The 18,386-nt window shown below is 50.3% G+C and overlaps 1 protein-coding gene across 5 annotated transcripts in view; it reads left to right on the forward strand.

Moving 5' to 3' along the window:
* Positions 1–18,386, forward strand: part of MTCL1 (microtubule crosslinking factor 1) — a 116,359-nt gene that overhangs the window by 69,120 nt on the left and 28,853 nt on the right. For 3 of the 5 annotated variants that reach the window (XM_069468261.1, XM_069468258.1, XM_069468263.1), the window contains exons 5-9: positions 436–1,713; positions 2,778–2,933; positions 10,679–10,801; positions 13,802–14,032; positions 15,129–15,326. In XM_069468261.1, the coding sequence (XP_069324362.1) occupies positions 436–1,713; positions 2,778–2,933; positions 10,679–10,801; positions 13,802–14,032; positions 15,129–15,326 (1,986 nt within the window). The remainder of the gene's footprint in view (positions 1–435; positions 1,714–2,777; positions 2,934–10,678; positions 10,802–13,801; positions 14,033–15,128; positions 15,327–18,386) is intronic. The other 2 variants (XM_069468262.1, XM_069468260.1) reach the window with 1 other exon arrangement.

The following is an 18,386-nucleotide window of genomic DNA, read 5'->3' on the forward strand; positions in this document are numbered from 1 at the left end:
GGAGGACGTGGCCCGAGTCCACTTGCCTGCGCCGGGCTCCAGCGAGGGTTCTGGTCTCTCTCGCCGTGCTGGTGACTGACCACATGGATCTATGATACCAAAGGGTCACATGTTACTGATGGGTGTTAGGTTTCACTTCATTTTCTCCTTCACTCACAACCTGTATGATGGTTTTCATGTGCACGTTTTTTCCCCAACCAGTGTCTGGGTTTCTTCTGTCTCCGTGACAAAGCAACAAGCTACAGGCCCTTCCCAGGCCCCTCCTGCACCCCTGCTTGTGTCGGCTCTTTCTCCGGGTAACCAGACGGCACCGACGGAAAGATCGGTGTTGTGTGTTTGCGTGTGTACTGGGGGCGAGGTGCGAGGGGAATCGTCAAAAACACGAACATTTGGTATTTCCAAATAACCCTTCTCTCGGGCTGTTCTCTCTGGCAGGATGACAGTGCCGATTTGAAGTGCCAGCTTCAGTTTGCCAAAGAGGAAGCCTCCCTGATGCGCAAGAAAATGGCCAAGCTAGGACGGGAGAAGGACGAGCTGGAACAGGAGCTCCAGAAGTACAAGTCCCTGTACGGCGATGTGGACAGCCCCCTCCCCACTGGGGAAGCGGGTGGGCCCCCCAGCACCCGGGAGGCCGAGCTGAAGCTGCGACTGAAGCTGGTGGAGGAGGAAGCCAACATCTTGGGCCGGAAGATCGTGGAGCTGGAGGTGGAGAACCGCGGCCTCAAAGCAGAGATGGAGGACGTGCGAGGCCAGCACGAGCGAGAGGGGCTGGGCCGGGACCCCGCGCCCGGCATTCCTACCTCACCCTTCGGCGACTCCGTGGAGTCCTCCGCAGAGCTGCGCCGCCACTTGCAGTTTGTAGAGGAGGAAGCGGAGCTGCTCCGCAGGTCCATATCCGAGATCGAGGACCACAACCGGCAGCTGACACATGAGCTGAGCAAGTTCAAGTTTGAGCCACGCCAGGAGCCGGGGTGGCTCGGGGAGGGTAAGGGTGCCGGGGCTGGTGCGCCCCTGCAGGAGGAGCTGAAGTCGGCCAGGCTGCAGATCAGCGAGCTGAGCGGGAAGGTGCTGAAGCTGCAACATGAGAACCGCGTGCTGCAGTCCAACGTCCAGCGCTGCGACCTGGCCATGCACCTGGGGCCACGCGCCCCGAGCCCCCGGGACAGCGATGCGGAGAGTGATGCGGGCAAGAAGGAGAGCGACGGGGAGGAGGGCCGCCTGCCCCAGCCCAAGCGGGAAGGCCCTGTAGGTGGAGAGAGCGACTCAGAGGAGACGTTCGAGAAGACATCGGGCTTTGGGAGCGGGAAGCCGTCGGAGGCCAGCGAGCCGTGCCCCGTGGAGCTCCTGAAGGCCCGGGAGGACTCTGAGTGCCTGGTGACCATAAAGCATGAGGCCCAGCGGCTTGAGCGGACTGTGGAGCGGCTTATCACAGACACCGACAGCTTCCTCTGTGACACGGGGGCCACCCTGGAGCCTGGTGTCCAGGACGAGGGCGCCCAGGATGAGCCCCACTTGCTGGAGACCATCAACGCGAAGATGAAGGCTTTCAGGAAGGAGCTGCAGGCCTTCCTGGAGCAGGTGAACCGGCTGGGGGACGGCTTGTCCCCCTTGCCCCACCTCACGGAGTCCTCCAGCTTCCTGTCCACTGTGACCTCCGTGTCCCGGGACTCCCCCATCGGGACCCTGGGGAAGGAGCTGGGCCCAGACTTGCAGGTAAGGGGGCTCCTGGCTTCGCCTCCCTGCTCCGTCTTGCTCTTCCTGCTCCTGGCTGGCATTGCTGCACTCGGGCTCGTGCTGCTCACCGCTGCTTGGTTATGATTTCAAGCCTGCATTGTACTAAAGCCTCGAGGGCCAACCAAATCCTTTCTATTGGTTGGGTTTCTTTTTTTTTTTTAAGTTCTCTTTTATTTCCTTGTTTCTTTTTCCTTTTTCCTCTCTTACTTTTCCCTGCGCGGCTGCCCGTGGCGCACAGGCCCTCCCAGACGCAAGGCTGGCCACGGAGGCGCTAGGGATCGACGCGGCCGGCCTTGCCCCTTTCTTGGTGTCTCAGACCACCAGCTGCCCGATGAAGAAGCAATGCGGAGTTTAAGACCAAGTACAAACTCGCGTCTCAGTCAGGATAATTAGCAGACTCGCTAACGAGCGTGCGCATCCCTACCTGGGTTTGCTACCAGAGGGACACGGCGCGGCCTCGGCCTTAGGCAGCCCAGGCCCAAGTCCTGCTGGAGGACAGGCCAGCAGGGGCGAGAGCACAGTTCCGAGAGGAGGATGTTTCTCCCGGAGAATCTCCCTGCCGCTCGCTCCCGCCCTCCCGAGCCGAGGGTGCGGGGCGGCGCGGCCTCCCGAGGACTGCTCCCATGCCTCGCTGGGGCGCAGGGCCCAGCTGCTGCCGGATTATGGCTTTTGCTGCTCGACCCACAAGTAAGGACGGAGGAGCCTTGTTTTCTGTTCCTTCACGGGTAGTGTGCTTGCCGGGGAGTTCCGGCCCCGCACCCCTGCATGTGCCTCTTGACCAGCGTCCCGCGCTCCGCCCTTCTGTCTGCTCTCCACGAGTGTCCGCTCCCCCTCGCTCCTCCCCACGCCGGTCTGCTCTCCCTCTCCTACGCCATGTCCTCAAGCTGGTGTTTCTAGTCATGCTCCTCTTCGTCTGGTAGTTTTTTCTGTCGTCTCCCTTACCCATTTTTGTTTCTCTGTCCTCCCTCCCAACCCCTTTGTCCTGTGTTTTTTGTTTAAAATTAAAACAAAACAAAATGAAATCCCTCCCATGCACCTCACAGTCCAGACTGAGAGAGCAGCTAGAGTGGCAGCTCGGTCCGGCCCGGGGGGACGAGCGGGACAGCTTGCGCCTTCGAGCCACACGGGAGCTGCACCGCCGCGCCGACGGGGACGCCGGGAGCCACGGGCCGGGAGGCCAGAGCTGCTTCAGCCTGGAGGTCAGCAAGCTGGTGGCCCCAGACCCCACCCCGCCCTCCCGGCCCTCCTGCCGTGTGGCTGGCTGTGTGGGGTTTCCCCGCGGGGACGAGGCCCTGAGGGAACATGGCAGGAGGATGTGGAACGAGGTGGCACTTACCCGGCATCACAGCCCATTGCGTGGAACTGGAGGGTGTACACAAGTGCACGTGGGCAGCCTGCCACACTTGTCAGATAGGAGTGATAGTCACGGCGGGCACTGTCCCCCTTCCTGTTTCCCCAGGCCCCGGGGGCACCTGGAGGTGGGACTGACTGGGGAGTGTGCAGTGGCTTCCTGTCCGAAAGCAGAGAAAGTAGGAATGGAAACCAAGCACGAGCTCTCCTAGTTTGGAGGAAACTCTCTTTGGGGTTTCCTTTTTCAGCTCTTGGTTGCCTGTGTCTCGTGTGAGCATCCAGGGTCTCTGGTGACACTGTTCTGGCCTGTTGGCAGAATCAGGGAGGTTCACTCCTGGCCATGGCATCCTCAGCAGTCTCTGTTGCCATGGTAACCCCATGTACACAGAGCTGCGGCCCCCACAGGGACCTGCATGGTTGAAATGGTTGTCAACGGTCCTGTAAGAGTGAAAGCTCTTGGACATGAGCCATCCACGCAGGGCAGGAAGACGGGTGTTCCCGAGGAAGAAGGGCTAGGGCAACACATTCCTCATTAGGGGACAGTAACTTCTCGTCTCTGCCCCTGTGGGGGGTTACCGCTTAGCTGCAAGGCATGGGAGAGGAGGGGACTGCGCCAGCTGAGACACACGGAAGTACACGCAGCAGAAAGCCCGGCCCTTCCTTGAGGAAAGGAAGTGAGCAGAGGCACAGGGTGGGGCAGAGCGGGAGCCGCTGTGACTTGGAGAGGCCACTGGCCCGTCGTCAGAGACAGGGATGGCAGGGCTGCAGCCTCACCCAGGGGAGCTCAGGTGTCTCCAGTGTGAGGCCCTTTCCCCTGGCCCTGCAGGAGAGGGTGTCACGTCTCTCCCCTTGTGACGGGGCCCGCACCAACATGAACACCACCTCGACAAAGCCTGAATAAGACAGACACTGTCTTTGGAGATGATGTTAGACATGTATTACACCATATCGACTTCAGTGTGTTCTCGTTTGAAAATCACAAGTAAGATGTCCCTAGGTTTTATACCACAAGTAGAACAGAACAGGCAAATATTTGGGGAACTGCCATTGTGCCCACGGATGTAGTGATTTAGTGCCTTGGGACTCTGTAGGACTTTCACAGGAAGCACCTTCGTTGGCCTGGGCTGCACACGGCTTCCCTGAGAATGCTGGTTGCTGGGGCATTAGCACACTCCCCATGCTGTACATTTCACATGGCTTGAGTGATCCACCTCCAGGATGGAACCCTCTGGAACACACGTTGCCCAGCCTTCAGTTAGCACTGCACCACTAAGCTAGTTCTGGCAGGATGTCATACTGCACTGGAATCGAACCCAGAGTGGGCACCAGGGCCCGTGGGCTCTAGCCCAGCTGTGTCCTTTAGTAGCTCAATTTTTCACATATCTCTGGGCCTCTGTTTTTCTCATCTGTAAAATGGGAGTAAACTGCCCTACCTGCCTCTGGGTGCTTTATGTGGTTGATTCTCAGAGTATAGGAGCTGTTGAGTGAGGAAATACCTTAAAAAATGCCAAATGCTGTGTCCACGTGAGGTATGAGTAATAATAGAGGGCAGCACGTCCTGCCACTGGGGACAGCAGGAGGGAAAGGGCTCGCGGCCCCCCTAGACGTGGTGCCAGTTTCTCTGCCCACGCAGCCCTTTCTTATTTGCCACTGGCTGTTTCCAGAACCACAACTCCGGCTGCACAGGGCAGCTCTCTGCCCTCTGATGGGCTGTTTTACAAGAACTGCATCTCCCTTCCAGGTGCTCCATCATTCAAGGCCTGTCACACGTGCAGAGCCCTTCTGGGTGCTTCCTAGGTCCACAGTGTTTCCCTGGGGCGATGATACGTTGCCACGTACACGAATGCATTGCATGGCTTCGAAATGGCCAGGATTTGAGAGAGAGAGAAATACTTCGTTGATTCAAACTGAATGTCGAGGGACAATAAACCTCTCGTAAGAGGTGCACTTTCAGAGTTAGTTGGTGCCAGGTGGCAATGTAGGATCATGGGACAATTATAGCTCAGCAGGGAACGTCAGAGCCTTAGACTGATTTTCTCCTTCTGCAAATGAGAACAAAGGAGGCCTGGGGAGCGTGCGGCTTGCCAGTGAGTCCCCAGCTGCTTGGTGGCAACTGGGTGTACAGCAGTCTCCTGGAGCCGCTTCAGTCCTCCGTGCCCCGCCCGTGTCCCGTGAGGGCTGTGGCAGCAGCAGGGGCACCCAGCACTGACCCCAGCCTGTCCCCGTGTGTTTCTGATCACGGTCGCTCAAGTGACTTACACGGCTGGCTATCTTGCCATGGGACGGTTCTTTTAGACATTTGTCCAGTTTTCTTTAATTTTGTATATTTTAACGGAAAGTTAAAGAAAATAAAACTCAATAGCGAAAGGCCAGATCTAGGGAGCATCATTTCCTAGAAGGGGAAATGGCAATAATCAGGAGTTAAACATCCTTTGTTCTGATGTTTTTATTCATAAAAGCTTTTCACACAGAAGAGAAAACTCAATTAATTATGCTGGAAACACTCTATTTAAAAATTTTTTTTACAAAAACAAATACATTCTGGAACCACTTTGATACCTTCAGAGTGTTTCCTTTCATTAGAGGAGCCGTATGTGGGTCCCTCGTAGAGCCTGGGCCGGGAGAGGCCACCCGTCCCTGGTGTGGACGTCACTCTGACAGCTTCATTAGTTTGGTCTTTGAGTATGACACGGTGTTAAGGAATTGTGCAATGGCCAGTTCCGGCGAGCAGAGCTCTTTCAATGAAAGCATCCCTGAACTCACTGCCAGCAACTGCTGTCCTGTGAGGCTAGACTGGGAGCAGGGCACAGAGCCCCCGTGAGTTAGCTGGCAGCCCGGCCACAGAAGCTGCTCCACGCTGAAGACTCAACAGGCCCCGCCGAGAGACAGACAGGGACGCTGCCGAGGGTGAAGCGGGATGTACCGCGGCCAGTCTTCTCCAGCAGTTTGCCTTCAGTGCCTCGGGGGAGGTGAGAGACAGCCAGTATCAGAGGAATAAAAGAAGAAACAGCTCTCTGAATTTAAGCAGAAGTTGTAAAAGAGGATCAGTTTCTCAAGTTGCATTTATAAAATGTCTCTGTGGTTTTTTGCCTTATGGATTTATCTCTTTGGAGAACGGGGAAAGAAGATACGTTGTTATTCTGGAAGATTGGGGTATTTTGGCCAGGTTAAAACTATGACTACCACTGGCAGTAGCAGCAGCAGCAGTAATAACAAGAAGGAGAAAAAGAAGTACATTCTTTTTTTTTTTTTTTTTTTTGAGACAGCGTCTCACTCTGTCATCCAGGTTGGAGTGCAGTGGCGTCAGCCTAGCTCACAGCAACCTTAAACTCCTGAGCTCAAGCGATCCTCCTGCCTCAGCCTCCCGAGTAGCTGGGACTACAGGCATGAGCCACCATGCCCAGCTAATATTTCTATTTTTAGTAGAGATGGGGTCTTGCTCTTGTTCAGGCTGGTCTCGAGCTCCTGAGCTGAAGCGATCCTCCCGCCTTGGCCTGCCAGAGTGCTGGGATTAGAGGCGTGAGCCACCACCCCGGCCTACAGCACATTCTTACACATCACACATTTCCAGCAGATAACAAACCTGTGCGGTGCGAGAGGCCTGCCACTCAGATGCCACTGTTCTCTAACCCTATGGCAGGAGTGGCATCTCCCAGCCCCGCACTGTTACGAACAGCCACGGCCAGGGCAAAGTACAGTCAGAACCTACTAACACCCGCTAACTCAATGCAACCACACAAAAATTAACTGCTAAAAAAACCCGAGGCTCCAGAAGGACAAATACTCCTTTTGCCTGCTCTTAGTAGGTATTAGCCAGACTCTTAGTCTACGTTCTGGAGTCTTCCCGACTCTGCTCCCTAGGGTTCCCATGAAACCTGCCGAGAGCTTTGCTTCATCAGGCAAGAGCAGTGTGTAGGATATAGTTTGGAATGTGCAAGGCGCCTTAAAAATAGTTCTGAATGAGAGGGAGCTGAGCATGGACTCTGGTCAGATTTCACATGCACCACGCCTGGCCCAGAGGATTGCGTTTCTGGGTCAGAAATCTCAGGGCTCTTCTGCTTAGCTCTTCCTCTTACCCTTTCATCAAAGGAGCACAAAGCATTTGCCATCCCTCACGCTGCAGCCGTGAAATACCAGCCACAGTAAAATTATGTGGGGTCTTATGCCAAGCATTTGTACACGTGTTGCCCTCATATCCCACTTTTGAAAGAAGTGGTAGCAAAACTTGTCAGGACAAAAATGGAACTCACCAGAAAATGAAGTCATGGGAATGGAGGTCATTGCTAGACACTATAGTGACTGCAATGAAAAGCATTCTCTTGTTTGTTTATTGAGATAGTGAAATAATCTTAAGTGTGGAAGGTAATTTATAACCCGTTTTTCTGGAGATGCTCGGGAAGTCAGCAGTGTAAATCGGTGTGGGACACGGCCTCAGAACACTGACATGGGGGGGGGGGTGATGTCAAGACTAATGTCTCAGCAGCCTTGGAAACGTGTGAGGATGGTATTTGTTTAAGATGAATTCGTTTGGTGTTTAATCAGAATCTTAGGTAAGTGAGCAAAGGATGGTTTTTAGAATCAAACCTTTGGGGATTGGGTGATGAAGGGAAGTCTTTATTTTTCTAGAGGAAATTCTATGTGTCCTGTGAAAACTTTCTGCAAACGTATGTGGTTATATGTAGTCGTGTGGCAATAGAATAATTCTGGACTGAAACTTTTGTCACAGCATGTTTGTATTTTGTTCTTTGTGACACTGGAGTGACGGTGGCATCCCAGCTAGGAGCAGTTGTCTGTGGGGGTTTTAATATTCCATTAGCAAAAGTGGATGAAAAAGGAAACTTCTAGCAGATCAGGAGTCTCTAAGTTTCTGCTGCTGACCAGGTGGCGACAGCGTACACAGACGTACTGGAGTCACGTGGGTAAATCAGATGCCCCCGGTGAACAACCTCATGGGACCTCAAGTCCTTTTCTGTGACCCTTCAGAGGTGTGGTTCAGACAGGGGAGCACGTTTTTAATGAAACGATGCTGAAATATGAGGCTCACCTATCTATTTAAAATAAAATGGTTTATATATTATTTATTAAGACTAAAACCAAACTAAATAGTTTAATGTAGTATATAGAAAATAAATTGATGGATCTTTGCTTTTCTTAAACGATAAGCTTGATCAGGACATCTGTTTTAGCATCTAATAATATCAGGCTTTTGGCTAGTATATAATGCATTAAAACAGGGGGATTTTTACATTCCAAATGTAGAAAGTAATGTATAACTGGAAAGTGAAGCAGGCAGCAGAGCAGCCCAGAGGACCTGCAGATGCTCCTGCACGAGCCCCGAGGGCCAGGGGGAGCCCAGGGCAGGGCTGGCAGCTGCATCGCTGCCTTCTCCCCAGTCCTCGGGACGGTGCTCAGCACTGTAGGTGCTCCGTAAATAGTTATTGAATAAAATGCTGCATAAAATATAAGCATCCTTTAAAGTTTTTAGCTGAATTCTCAAGAAAGTTAGGGAAATCTTCAAGGGTAGGAATTGATTTCAGAATTGAAAACCAGAGCAGTATCCGAGGCCTTTAGGTAGGCAGATTAAGGGATGGTTGCTGGCATTAGTAACCCGGAGCCCTGGGTTTCAGTACCTGCAAGGGAACCGGAGACAGGGCCCAACTCGGCAGGGAAAGGAGTTTACAGACAGGAGGTCCATCTGCCTGCTGGTCCCGGGTGGGCAGGGGGAGGCACAGGACACTTGTCTGCCAGCGTGGGCTCCAGCTCAGGAGAAGGTTACAGCCAGCCTTCGCCCAGGACCAGGCTTTGAATTGGTTATACCTGTTCAGTGAAAGAATCCACAAGGAAAGGGATTTATGTTAAATTGCTGGCTTCAGCAAACACAAAACTAACCTGGAGGCACCTTCTCAACCCAGATCTCATGCGAGATCCACAGCTCACTGCCCCTTGAAGATGAACTCACAATGCAAAACTTTAGACACACAGGCCAGAAACATCCACCAGGAGCAAGAGTCAGCAGACATGGCAGATAGTGGGATTCAGCTCTACGACCTTCTGGTGATAGAATTGTCAGACACTGTAAAAGACGTGTTCGAAATTATTAGAGGCAAGCAAACATGAGAAAAGAGTAAGTCACTGTCATAAAAGACCACGCATATTTAAAAAATAATAAAATAAAACTTTTAGAAATGAAAAATTAGTCATTGCAGTAAATTTGACATGTAGAGAAAGAAGTGCCTCTTTTCAAAGAAAATCCTAAACACTGCATATAATATACTAATGCATACAAAAGACTGTGATAATGATCTGTAACAACTAGCAAATCAAAGAAGCATTTAATGCTCTCAGAAATTCTTAAATTCCCAGAAAGTAGGGTAAGTTTAAATCTCTGGCTTTCAAATTTTATCCCAAAGTTGGTTTTGATTTTCTGTCTCTGTTCTAAGCTAAGCTACTCTCCCCTCTCCCTCCTCCCTCTCCTTCCCCCTCCTCCCTCTCTTTCCTCCCCCTCCTCTCCCCCTTCCTCCTCATCCTCCCTTTCCCTCTCCCTCTCATTCCCCGTGCTAAGGGAAGTACTTTGCTCGTTAATTTTCTTCATCTCTTGCTTTTGGGGTATGATCTTCACTCATGACAACACAGGCCCCATCTCTGAGAAGTAATAGATGCATTGGAAAGGAAATCAGAATGAACCAGTGAAATGACACACATTTTTATTGCAACAATCCACTTGAATTCCCAGTTTTATAAATCACCTACCTTCAAGTAGCATAAACCAGTGGGTAAAATGACACACTTAAATTTTAATGATGCCTGGGATTTTTAGTATAACAGGGTTTCCATCGCTAAAGAATACATTTTATTTCAAGAGTAGTGACTCTGCTTTCTCATATCATTACCATTTAGACGTAAAAGGTAGACTTTACTAAAAAAAAAATCATAATACGGATTTGGGTACCTATTTTTAACCTAAAGTGTAGTGAGTGGATCTTTGTTCAATCGTTGCTGAAGCCACCGGTCTCTGCTAACTGAAAGAGCCCCAGCCCCCTGCCCTGAGCATCCAGGGTCAGATTTCGGGATGAAAGAAAGAAAGGCACCCTTAGTTGAGCAAAAAAAAAATCTCTATAAGAAAGCATATGATGGAATTAATTATTCGCCGTAGACCGTATGGCTCAGAGAATTAAGAGGCTGCCGACGTGTGATGGGTGGCCACGCCTGCCTCCCTCCATCCCGACTGCCGAGCCCTGACCACCCTGGCATGTCTCAAAACCTAGAAGCCGCTGTGGGAACAAGGACACCTCTGGTGTCCCCCAGCTTCCTTCACTCAGCCTGGTTGGCGGTTATCGCGGTGGTTGAGGTTCAGGGCGAGACGCCCACTTGGCCCTCGCCTCCTGGGTGAGACGCAGGGCAGGTGGAGCCGTCTTGGCGTCCGGGCGCCAGGGCTCAGGTGGCGAGTGTTGCCGCAGTCACTCCACTGCTGCAGCTCCGAGCGTGCTGTGTCGCTCCGTGTGTGTCCCCAGCTTGTGCAGATGTCTGTCCTGCGTTGTCACCTCAGGCAGAGGTCTCGTTTCCACTAAACCCCTTCCTTTATCCCACCAATCAGCTCAGGGGCCCCCCTGTTTTACCCGAGCAGAGTGTATCCATAGAGGAGCTACAGGGCCAGCTCGTGCAGGCGGCCAGACTGCATCAAGAGGAGACAGAGACATTTACAAACAAGATCCGTAAGGTAAATATTTAACACAGATTTCAGCAGGGCTGCTGCCTGGACGGCACAACCCCTAAGGAGAAATGCCAAGATGCATTTTCAAAGGATGCTGTCTGTCGTACCCAGGCTCCTGGATTCATGGGCACATACGTGGAAACCCAGTAGAGCTGCCCCCTCTCGGATGCCCCGTAAAGATAACTGTCTACCTTTCTGCTCTGTAACATGCTGTTCAGGACTTACGAGACTCCCAGGTCTCAGGGAGGTCTTCCTCATATCTAATCTGAGCTTTCCTGCAGTGTACTAACGTAAATGAGGGCCTCATTGCAACTGGACAGGGAAATGTGTCTGTCACCTTTGTCAATGTTAGGTGAATTTTCTAGTAGAAACCTCAACAACTCACCTTAAACAATTGCCTTCAAAAAACTGCCACTACTTCAGCTGTAGCCTGATTAACTTACATTATTCTAGAATAGCCTGTGACTGGCTAATTACCCTTTATCCATCAAATCCTTTCCCAGAGTGCCTAGTAGAAAGATTCACAGATGCAGACACTCATCGCCGTAGGCCTCCCTGAGGACGGTCCAGTCCCTGCCACCCCAAATCTAATTAAGTTGTAAACAGATATCTGGGTTCAGAATTGGCTGTAGCTGCACTTCCCCCCTTGTATTTGTTCTTGAAAGACAGTGGTGTCTTTAAAACAAAACAAAAGCAGTTGATCTTGAATTGGACGCCACCTTAGTGTTTTAAAATGCATATCCTGTGCAAATAAGATACTGAGTGTATCCAAGATTTATTTTGGCAAGGACATTGACCATGGCCATGTGATCCAAGTGGGTCACAAACTGATTAAGGGAGCATCTTCTGCACCTTTGCAGCTCAGGGAAGGCAGAGTTGAATGTCAAGGTCTAAATATTTTCTGCCAGCTTCTCCCATTAGATGCACACCCCTTTTTAAGTGTTTGTTTTGTAGGTCAAATTTCACATATCATTACCAAAGGAAAATAATTTCATATTACTTGAATGATAAATTTCTAAGTAAAAAAAAAATTTTTTTTTTTGCATTGCACCAAATATTGTTTGAAAAGTGAATTTATCACTGGGTATGCTGGTAACAAAATGGCAGGGTCCCAGGTGTTTCTAGTAGTTGGATTCGTAGCAAAGGTGTGTGTTGAAGAGGCTTTGGAGGCGGAGATATGTCCTCCAGCCTTGTTCAGAAGGGAAGAGAAGGTGTCCCTTAACATAAGAGGGCAGAGGACTGAGCTCTGAGACTTGGGAAGCCACTGGAGCAGTGGAACAGAAGGCAGCAGAAAGGGCAGTGGAGGAGAAGTCAGAGAGAGGAGGGAGGCTTCCAGGGGGGCCTGGACGGTGCTCCAGAGGGAAGGACCCCGTGTCTCAGTGCCTGTCCATCGCAGCATGGGGAGAGGAGCAGAGGTGATCTTCATGTTGCCCCTGAGAAGGCTGACCTTGCCTAGGGAGAGTCAGCTGGCTAAAACATGCAAAAGAAAATAAAATGTTAGGACTCTAAGTGTATTATATCAGGGGAGAAGTTAAATCCTAAAGACTAAATCATGGAACATGTTTGCAATTTTGTTTCTTGGATTATAGATTAAGTCCTTCCTCATGATTCTTGTTCTGTAAAGGAGAGACCAGAGACCAGACCTCCTCCCTTGTAATTATGATCTTTGTCGCAGAGTAACTGCCTCCTTTATTGTCCTGTAGCTAACTCAGCCAAGATGGTGCAAAAGACCCCAGGACTGTTACATCTTGAGTGTGAAATGTTACATGTACCTTTCTCCCCCCAAAGGACCACCTGGACTAATCAGTAAGAAATTGCAGACGCTGAATGTCCGGGGTGCCCGGCTGCCCTCCCCACTGGTGCTCCCTTGAGTCCGCAGGGGAGAACCAGTGGTGGCCCCCTGAGGGCTGCTGAGATGGCGAGTAAAATCGCCCCTTTTCTGTTGTTTTAGCCAAAGTACAGTAAAGATCAGGTATTACCAGCAGCACTGCAAGTCGTTGCCCAGACCCATGGGCCTTTCCAGAGCTGCCTCTGACCCGTCACTGGCCTCAGGCAGCCACAGTCCTGTTCCCATGGTTTCTGAGAATTAATCTAGTACTTTAAGTGGAAAAAAAAATCCCTGCCTTGGTTTTTGGCATAAAAGAGAATGTTAAATTGGGAGAGGACAGCTGCTAGCCACCGTAAGGCTGGCATTCGAACTTTTTATTTTGGTCTATGGAACACAAGGCTTTGATCCGTGTATCACTTTAGCTACTATAGGTATTAGTCTTTTGCCCTTATCTGCAAAATAAGATTTTGTTCACCCTTTTGCATGGTTAGTTGCTTGTTGCTTGGAAGACTGCCTGTACCCGTGGTGTTTAAAACACGGGAGCTTAAGGTGGAGATGTAAGACATTTCTTTTTCAACAGTGCTTTTATTTCCCTAAGAGATACCCAGATCCGATAGGAATGTTTACTCTTTACTTGTGGAAGTAGGTTATCAAACTTACTTTCCTGTTTGCTCCCCTTCCGGCCGATCTGAGTGCTCCCCGTCAGCTGCTGTGCTCCTCTGCCAGGGCTGCGGGGAGCCAGGAGCTCAGGAGGTAAAGGGGAGGGATTTCCACTTCCTTTCTTCTTTATAATTGTCATGTGCCTTTGAGTGCCAGGCCTTGTGCAGAGAGGAAATGGAATCCACTTGAGTGGAACTCAAGTCAGCTGTAAGCCATGCATCCAAGAAACAGTTTTCCTGAAGGAGTCTTAGAGACATCTAAAAACACCATGAGAGACATGACGAAAACTGATTACAATACCTTACTTTGAAATGGCACTTGCTTCTGAAGCACAAAACTTACGAGGATTTATAAATAGTAAACAGCTCAAGTCTTTAATCAAACTAAACACACGGGGGCTTCACATCCCATATGCAACGTGCTGTAGATTGAATGGCAATTTGCAGAGACTCTTGGCTGGGTTTGGGTGGCCAGTTAGAATAGCTGCTTGTCACAGTTTCTCTTTCCTTCCGTTCAAGATGGAGGAGGAGCACCTCTATGCCTTGAGGTGGAAAGAACTGGAAATGCACAGCCTGGCCTTGCAGAACACCCTCCACGAGCGAACCTGGAGTGATGAGAAGAATCTGATGCAGCAGGAGCTCAGGTCACTGAAGCAGAACATTTTCCTCTTCTACGTCAAACTCAGGTGGCTGCTGAAACACTGGCGGCAAGGCACGCAGATGGAGGAGGAAGGGGAGGATCTGACCGAGGTAACTGCCTGCAGAGTTGGTTGTACTTGCAGCCGTTTTGTTCTTGACCCCAAGCTCTGCTGTTCCCCCACCCATCCTGCACATAGTCAGGTCCTATTATTTTAAATTATTTTGTGTCAGTTTCAGTGCAAGCAACAGAAATGCAATGGCTTGTCCAGTTACATAGCAAACCAAGAAATCCATGCTGTACTCCGACCTAGTTTCGGGTCTGCAACTCCATCCTGCAGCCGTTCTGTGCCACCTCCTTTGCTGCTGGTTTATCCACTGAAGTCTTCACCCCAAGGCCCTTCACCACCGCACCCAGCCCTGCGGGTTTGAAAGAGCTGGTCCTGAAACTTCTGCTCTTCTTTCCATTCAGTTTTTGTTCCCAGATGTGAGAGCCCATTCTGCCCACACAGGATTAGAAGGGTCTTTTCTAAGCTTCAGATGTGTCACTTTGCCACCTCTGAAATTTGTATTTATTATTCTTCTTATGTCATAATTCCCAGATTTGTAACAAACAGAACAGAGTTATTTGCTTTCTGCTTGATTGGTATTGATTAAAGTGAGGGCCCTCGCTCTGCAGGCCCCCAGCCTTGCTGCCCAGCGAGCCCAGGGCGGCAGTACTCCCACACCCCGCTGCTGGGTCAGCTGCTTAAAGGGACTGAGAGCACTTGGTTTCTCTCTACAGTGATTCTCTTTCCTCAGGGTGAAGAAATTGATCAAAAATTAATTGCACCAGCTTCCAAGTGTCCATGACACAGAAAACCACTGTTAAGCAAAGCCTAGAAATAGTTGCAAAATTTCTTGCTGATCAATATTCTGGAGTTCCTCCTCCTCTAATTTATAAAACCATAGCCATAAGCAATACTGGTTTATAAATAGTAAAATTTCTTATTAATATCTTTTCTAATAAATTGAGCACTTACCCTGTGCTATTTAAATGGAGTAATTGCCAATGAGTGAAATGACCGAAATGAGCATTTGAGGGCAAAGCACTGAGAAGTACAGGACTTGATGATCCATAAGTGGATAATTACCCTCAAATGATAAAAATCAGGCTGTACAGCAAAAGGATTTGGGCGAAGCTGTGACCATCATCTCCTGCTGGTTTCAGGGTGAGCATCCAGAGACCCTCCCCGGGCTGGGTGAGCTTGGAGTCCAGGGGGCTCAGCAGGCAGGCGGCCCAGACCGGGATGACGGCGATCGGGGCTGTGGCTTCCCGGTGGGGGAGCATTCCCCACACTCCCCGGTGCAGACTGGGGACCACGGCGCGCGGCTGCAGACTGTGGACAGGGGACAGCTCCACAGGCAGGTGGGTGCCTAATCCGATCCGTCGTTCTGCCCACACCTGGGGGAAGAGCCCTAGTCCGTGCCTGTGTCCTCCTATTTCAAGTGCTGCTGTCCCAGGTGGCAGGAGACCCCTCTGCCCGGCTGTGGCCACCTGTTGCCATTTGTATTGCTGGATTTTTGCTAGAAATCATATCATTAAGCCTTTTATTTGGTTTACCCGTATCAATAAGGACCACAGTAAGATCAGATCAATGGAGTGTGCCCTCTTGGGGCCAGCGAATTTACCTCAGAGGAATGCCATCAAGCAACAGCATTAATTTGTCAACATAACATATATGGAGAAAAGAACAAGTATTTTTTTTAAATCCTCAAACATATATAAAATATTTCTGGTTCTCTTTGGCCCATTTGAAACATAATCCCCCAAATAAAAGTATCTGATGACAATTTGAAAAAATAAAGCATGTATAAAGAGAGGTCGGATTTCAATGTTATTGAGTAATTATTAGTGTTGCCAAACACCACAGAAATAGACCCTGCTTAAAAAATTGAAAGATACTATTGATAACATCCAGATTTTTTGCATTTTTATACAAAATGGCAGCTGTGGTGGGGGCTTTGGCGTATGAACTCCTGAGAGGGACTCTGTATTAAGGTTTTCTCGCTCGCAGGCTTCGGAGTCCCTTCTGACCCTGCTTTGCTCTCAGAGGGCTCCTGAGGCCCCGGGAGGCCTGTCTTCCGGGCTGAGGGCGCAGGGCCTTGGGGACATGGCGCAGCCACCATCTGGGCGCGGCTTCAGCCTCTCACCCACAGCCATCGTGGGGCACTCCCTCTGCGCCCCACTGCAGCTGCCGCTCCTCCCGCTCCCGGCGGCCTCGGTGCGGAGCCTGTGCCAAGTGGGAGCGGGTTGTCATCAGAACGCTGGCTCACATCCAGATGGGGACAAGCGGCGGCGAGGCTCTGAGTGCAGCTGAGGGGCATCTGCCCAGCCCCAGCCCAGCTCCCTGCTTTCTCTCTCTATATACAAACCAGAGTTTAATACCTAAACAGCTGTTTTCTATGTACACTCAGCCACCCTTCGTGTTCCCCGAATAATATGACTCAGGAAGGAGAATACTTTCAAAGGAACTTTTACTTAGTCATTAGGAAGTGTGTCATCATGCCAGTGTCCACGGGGAGACTTCAGGTCATGGAATAGGTTTTCCAGCAGTGATCTAGCTAGAAACTAAAATGTTACTTTGCAAATAGTGCTTTAAAATCTACTAATTTTATTATTTCAAAAAGAGATGTTGTCAGTCAGTCCTGTAAAGTGTCTGTGCTTAATTCAAATAGTGTCCTGATGGCCTCTTCGCACAGACCTGCCGCGTCTAAGAAAGCGTGTTGGGTGTTTCCCACGCATGCATCCAAATGCTTTGGACAAGGAAAAACACGAAACACATCTGGTTTTCTAAACACCAGTCCTGGAAAATGTTACCCATGGGTGGAAAATAATGTAAAGTCACTCAGCTGGAACCTCACATTCAGCATATTTTAATGTCATTTCCCTTTACTTCCTGCTCCTTCCAACACTAGTTTTTAGTGATTACCCATAAAAGGGGAGGTGGACCTGTGAGTTTCCACTCTGTGCCGTATGCAGTGGAAGCACGTGAATGGGCTGCCGGAGAGGGGCCCGACAGAACCCAGCCCGCCTCTCGGCCCGCATGTCCACGGTGAGGACGCAGCGCGCTGTGTGCACGGCGCTGTCTGTCCGAGGCCCAAGGATTGATGAGCTCTACTGTAAGCGACAGCTGGTTCTCTGAGAGGGAACATTCCCCTTTAGAGGAGTCACCTCTCCATTAGGGGCACCAGTATTAGCCAGGCAGCTGGGACGCAAGAGCCGGGGCACGTGTCCCACAGAGCTGCCGGGCAGAGCTGGGCTGTCTCAGAAATGCTGAGCCCCTCACAAGGCGATTAGCAGCATGGGAAACGTGGCCACACCGCTTTCCCAAGGACAAATTCACAAGTAACAAAATTTCTCAGGCTTTGGTCTTTGCTTTGTGTCATATTGAACATTCTCACAGTTGAACACAGTAGATGGCAACATTTATCATGTCCAGTGAGGTCTTAAAAAAAATTGCATGTACTGACCCCTTGGGAATAGTTCAGAAAAAGTCAGGTTGGCAAGAGTTTGGTGCTGCAGACGTTCCCTGCTTCCCGATCGTCAGTCCCGCGATCTCGTGGCGGCAGCCTGGGTGCTGTCGGGCACAGCGAGCTTGCAGCTCACCCAGCGTCTGCAAGAGCAGAGCCGCGCTCGTGTGAGAGCGGCTTGTTTAGTTCTCCTTGAGCTCCGAGACACTTGCCAGCACGTTAAGCATTTGAGGCCAGCATTCCTCAGGCTGTTTATGCATTTTATACTGATTAGTAATTCCTGAAATCAAGTGTTTTTTTTTTTTTTTTAACACAAGGTGATTAATGATGCAGGAATTATGACCCTGTGGTGCCAGCAGCTAGTCTTGCCAGCATTGGATTAATTAAAAAAGAAGTTACTTTTTCATTCAGAGATGTGACATAATTCTCATTATTAAAACAACTAAGTGCAAATGTGAAGAACCTACTATAAAATTCACAGCAAGAGCTAAGGGCAGTATATTTCATATTTGTCTTTTAGTCTTCAACTGCTGCTGGTCACTGACGAGTCTCACTCTGTCCAGCCTCAGGGCCCAGTAGAATTGACTCCCTGGACCGTTGTTCCTTGTCCAGGGCGCACGTGCAGCGTTGGGGCCTGCAGGGGCTGCTGTCAAGGTCAGCCTTTCTCTGCAGACAGGGCCTTGGCTCCCTGCACTTCCTGGACTGCACTTCTCGCAGGTGCAGCAGCCTTGCTCTCTGGCTGTCCAGGCTGCCCACCTTCTGCTTTGCCCAAGGAACAGAAATTTCCAGAAAGAGCACCTTTGCCAGAGGAGGCTTGTACATCAGAACTGTGGACAGCCAGGCTTTTTTTTTTTTTTTAAAGTTCTTCTCTTGAGCCTACATAACGTTTACATTTCAGTTTTGCATGTTGTACCGTGGCGTATTCTCAGACCCTGCAGCTGCGCAGCTTCACCTG

Source organism: Eulemur rufifrons, chromosome 5, assembly GCF_041146395.1.
Source record: "Eulemur rufifrons isolate Redbay chromosome 5, OSU_ERuf_1, whole genome shotgun sequence".
Lineage (NCBI taxonomy): Eukaryota > Metazoa > Chordata > Mammalia > Primates > Lemuridae > Eulemur > Eulemur rufifrons.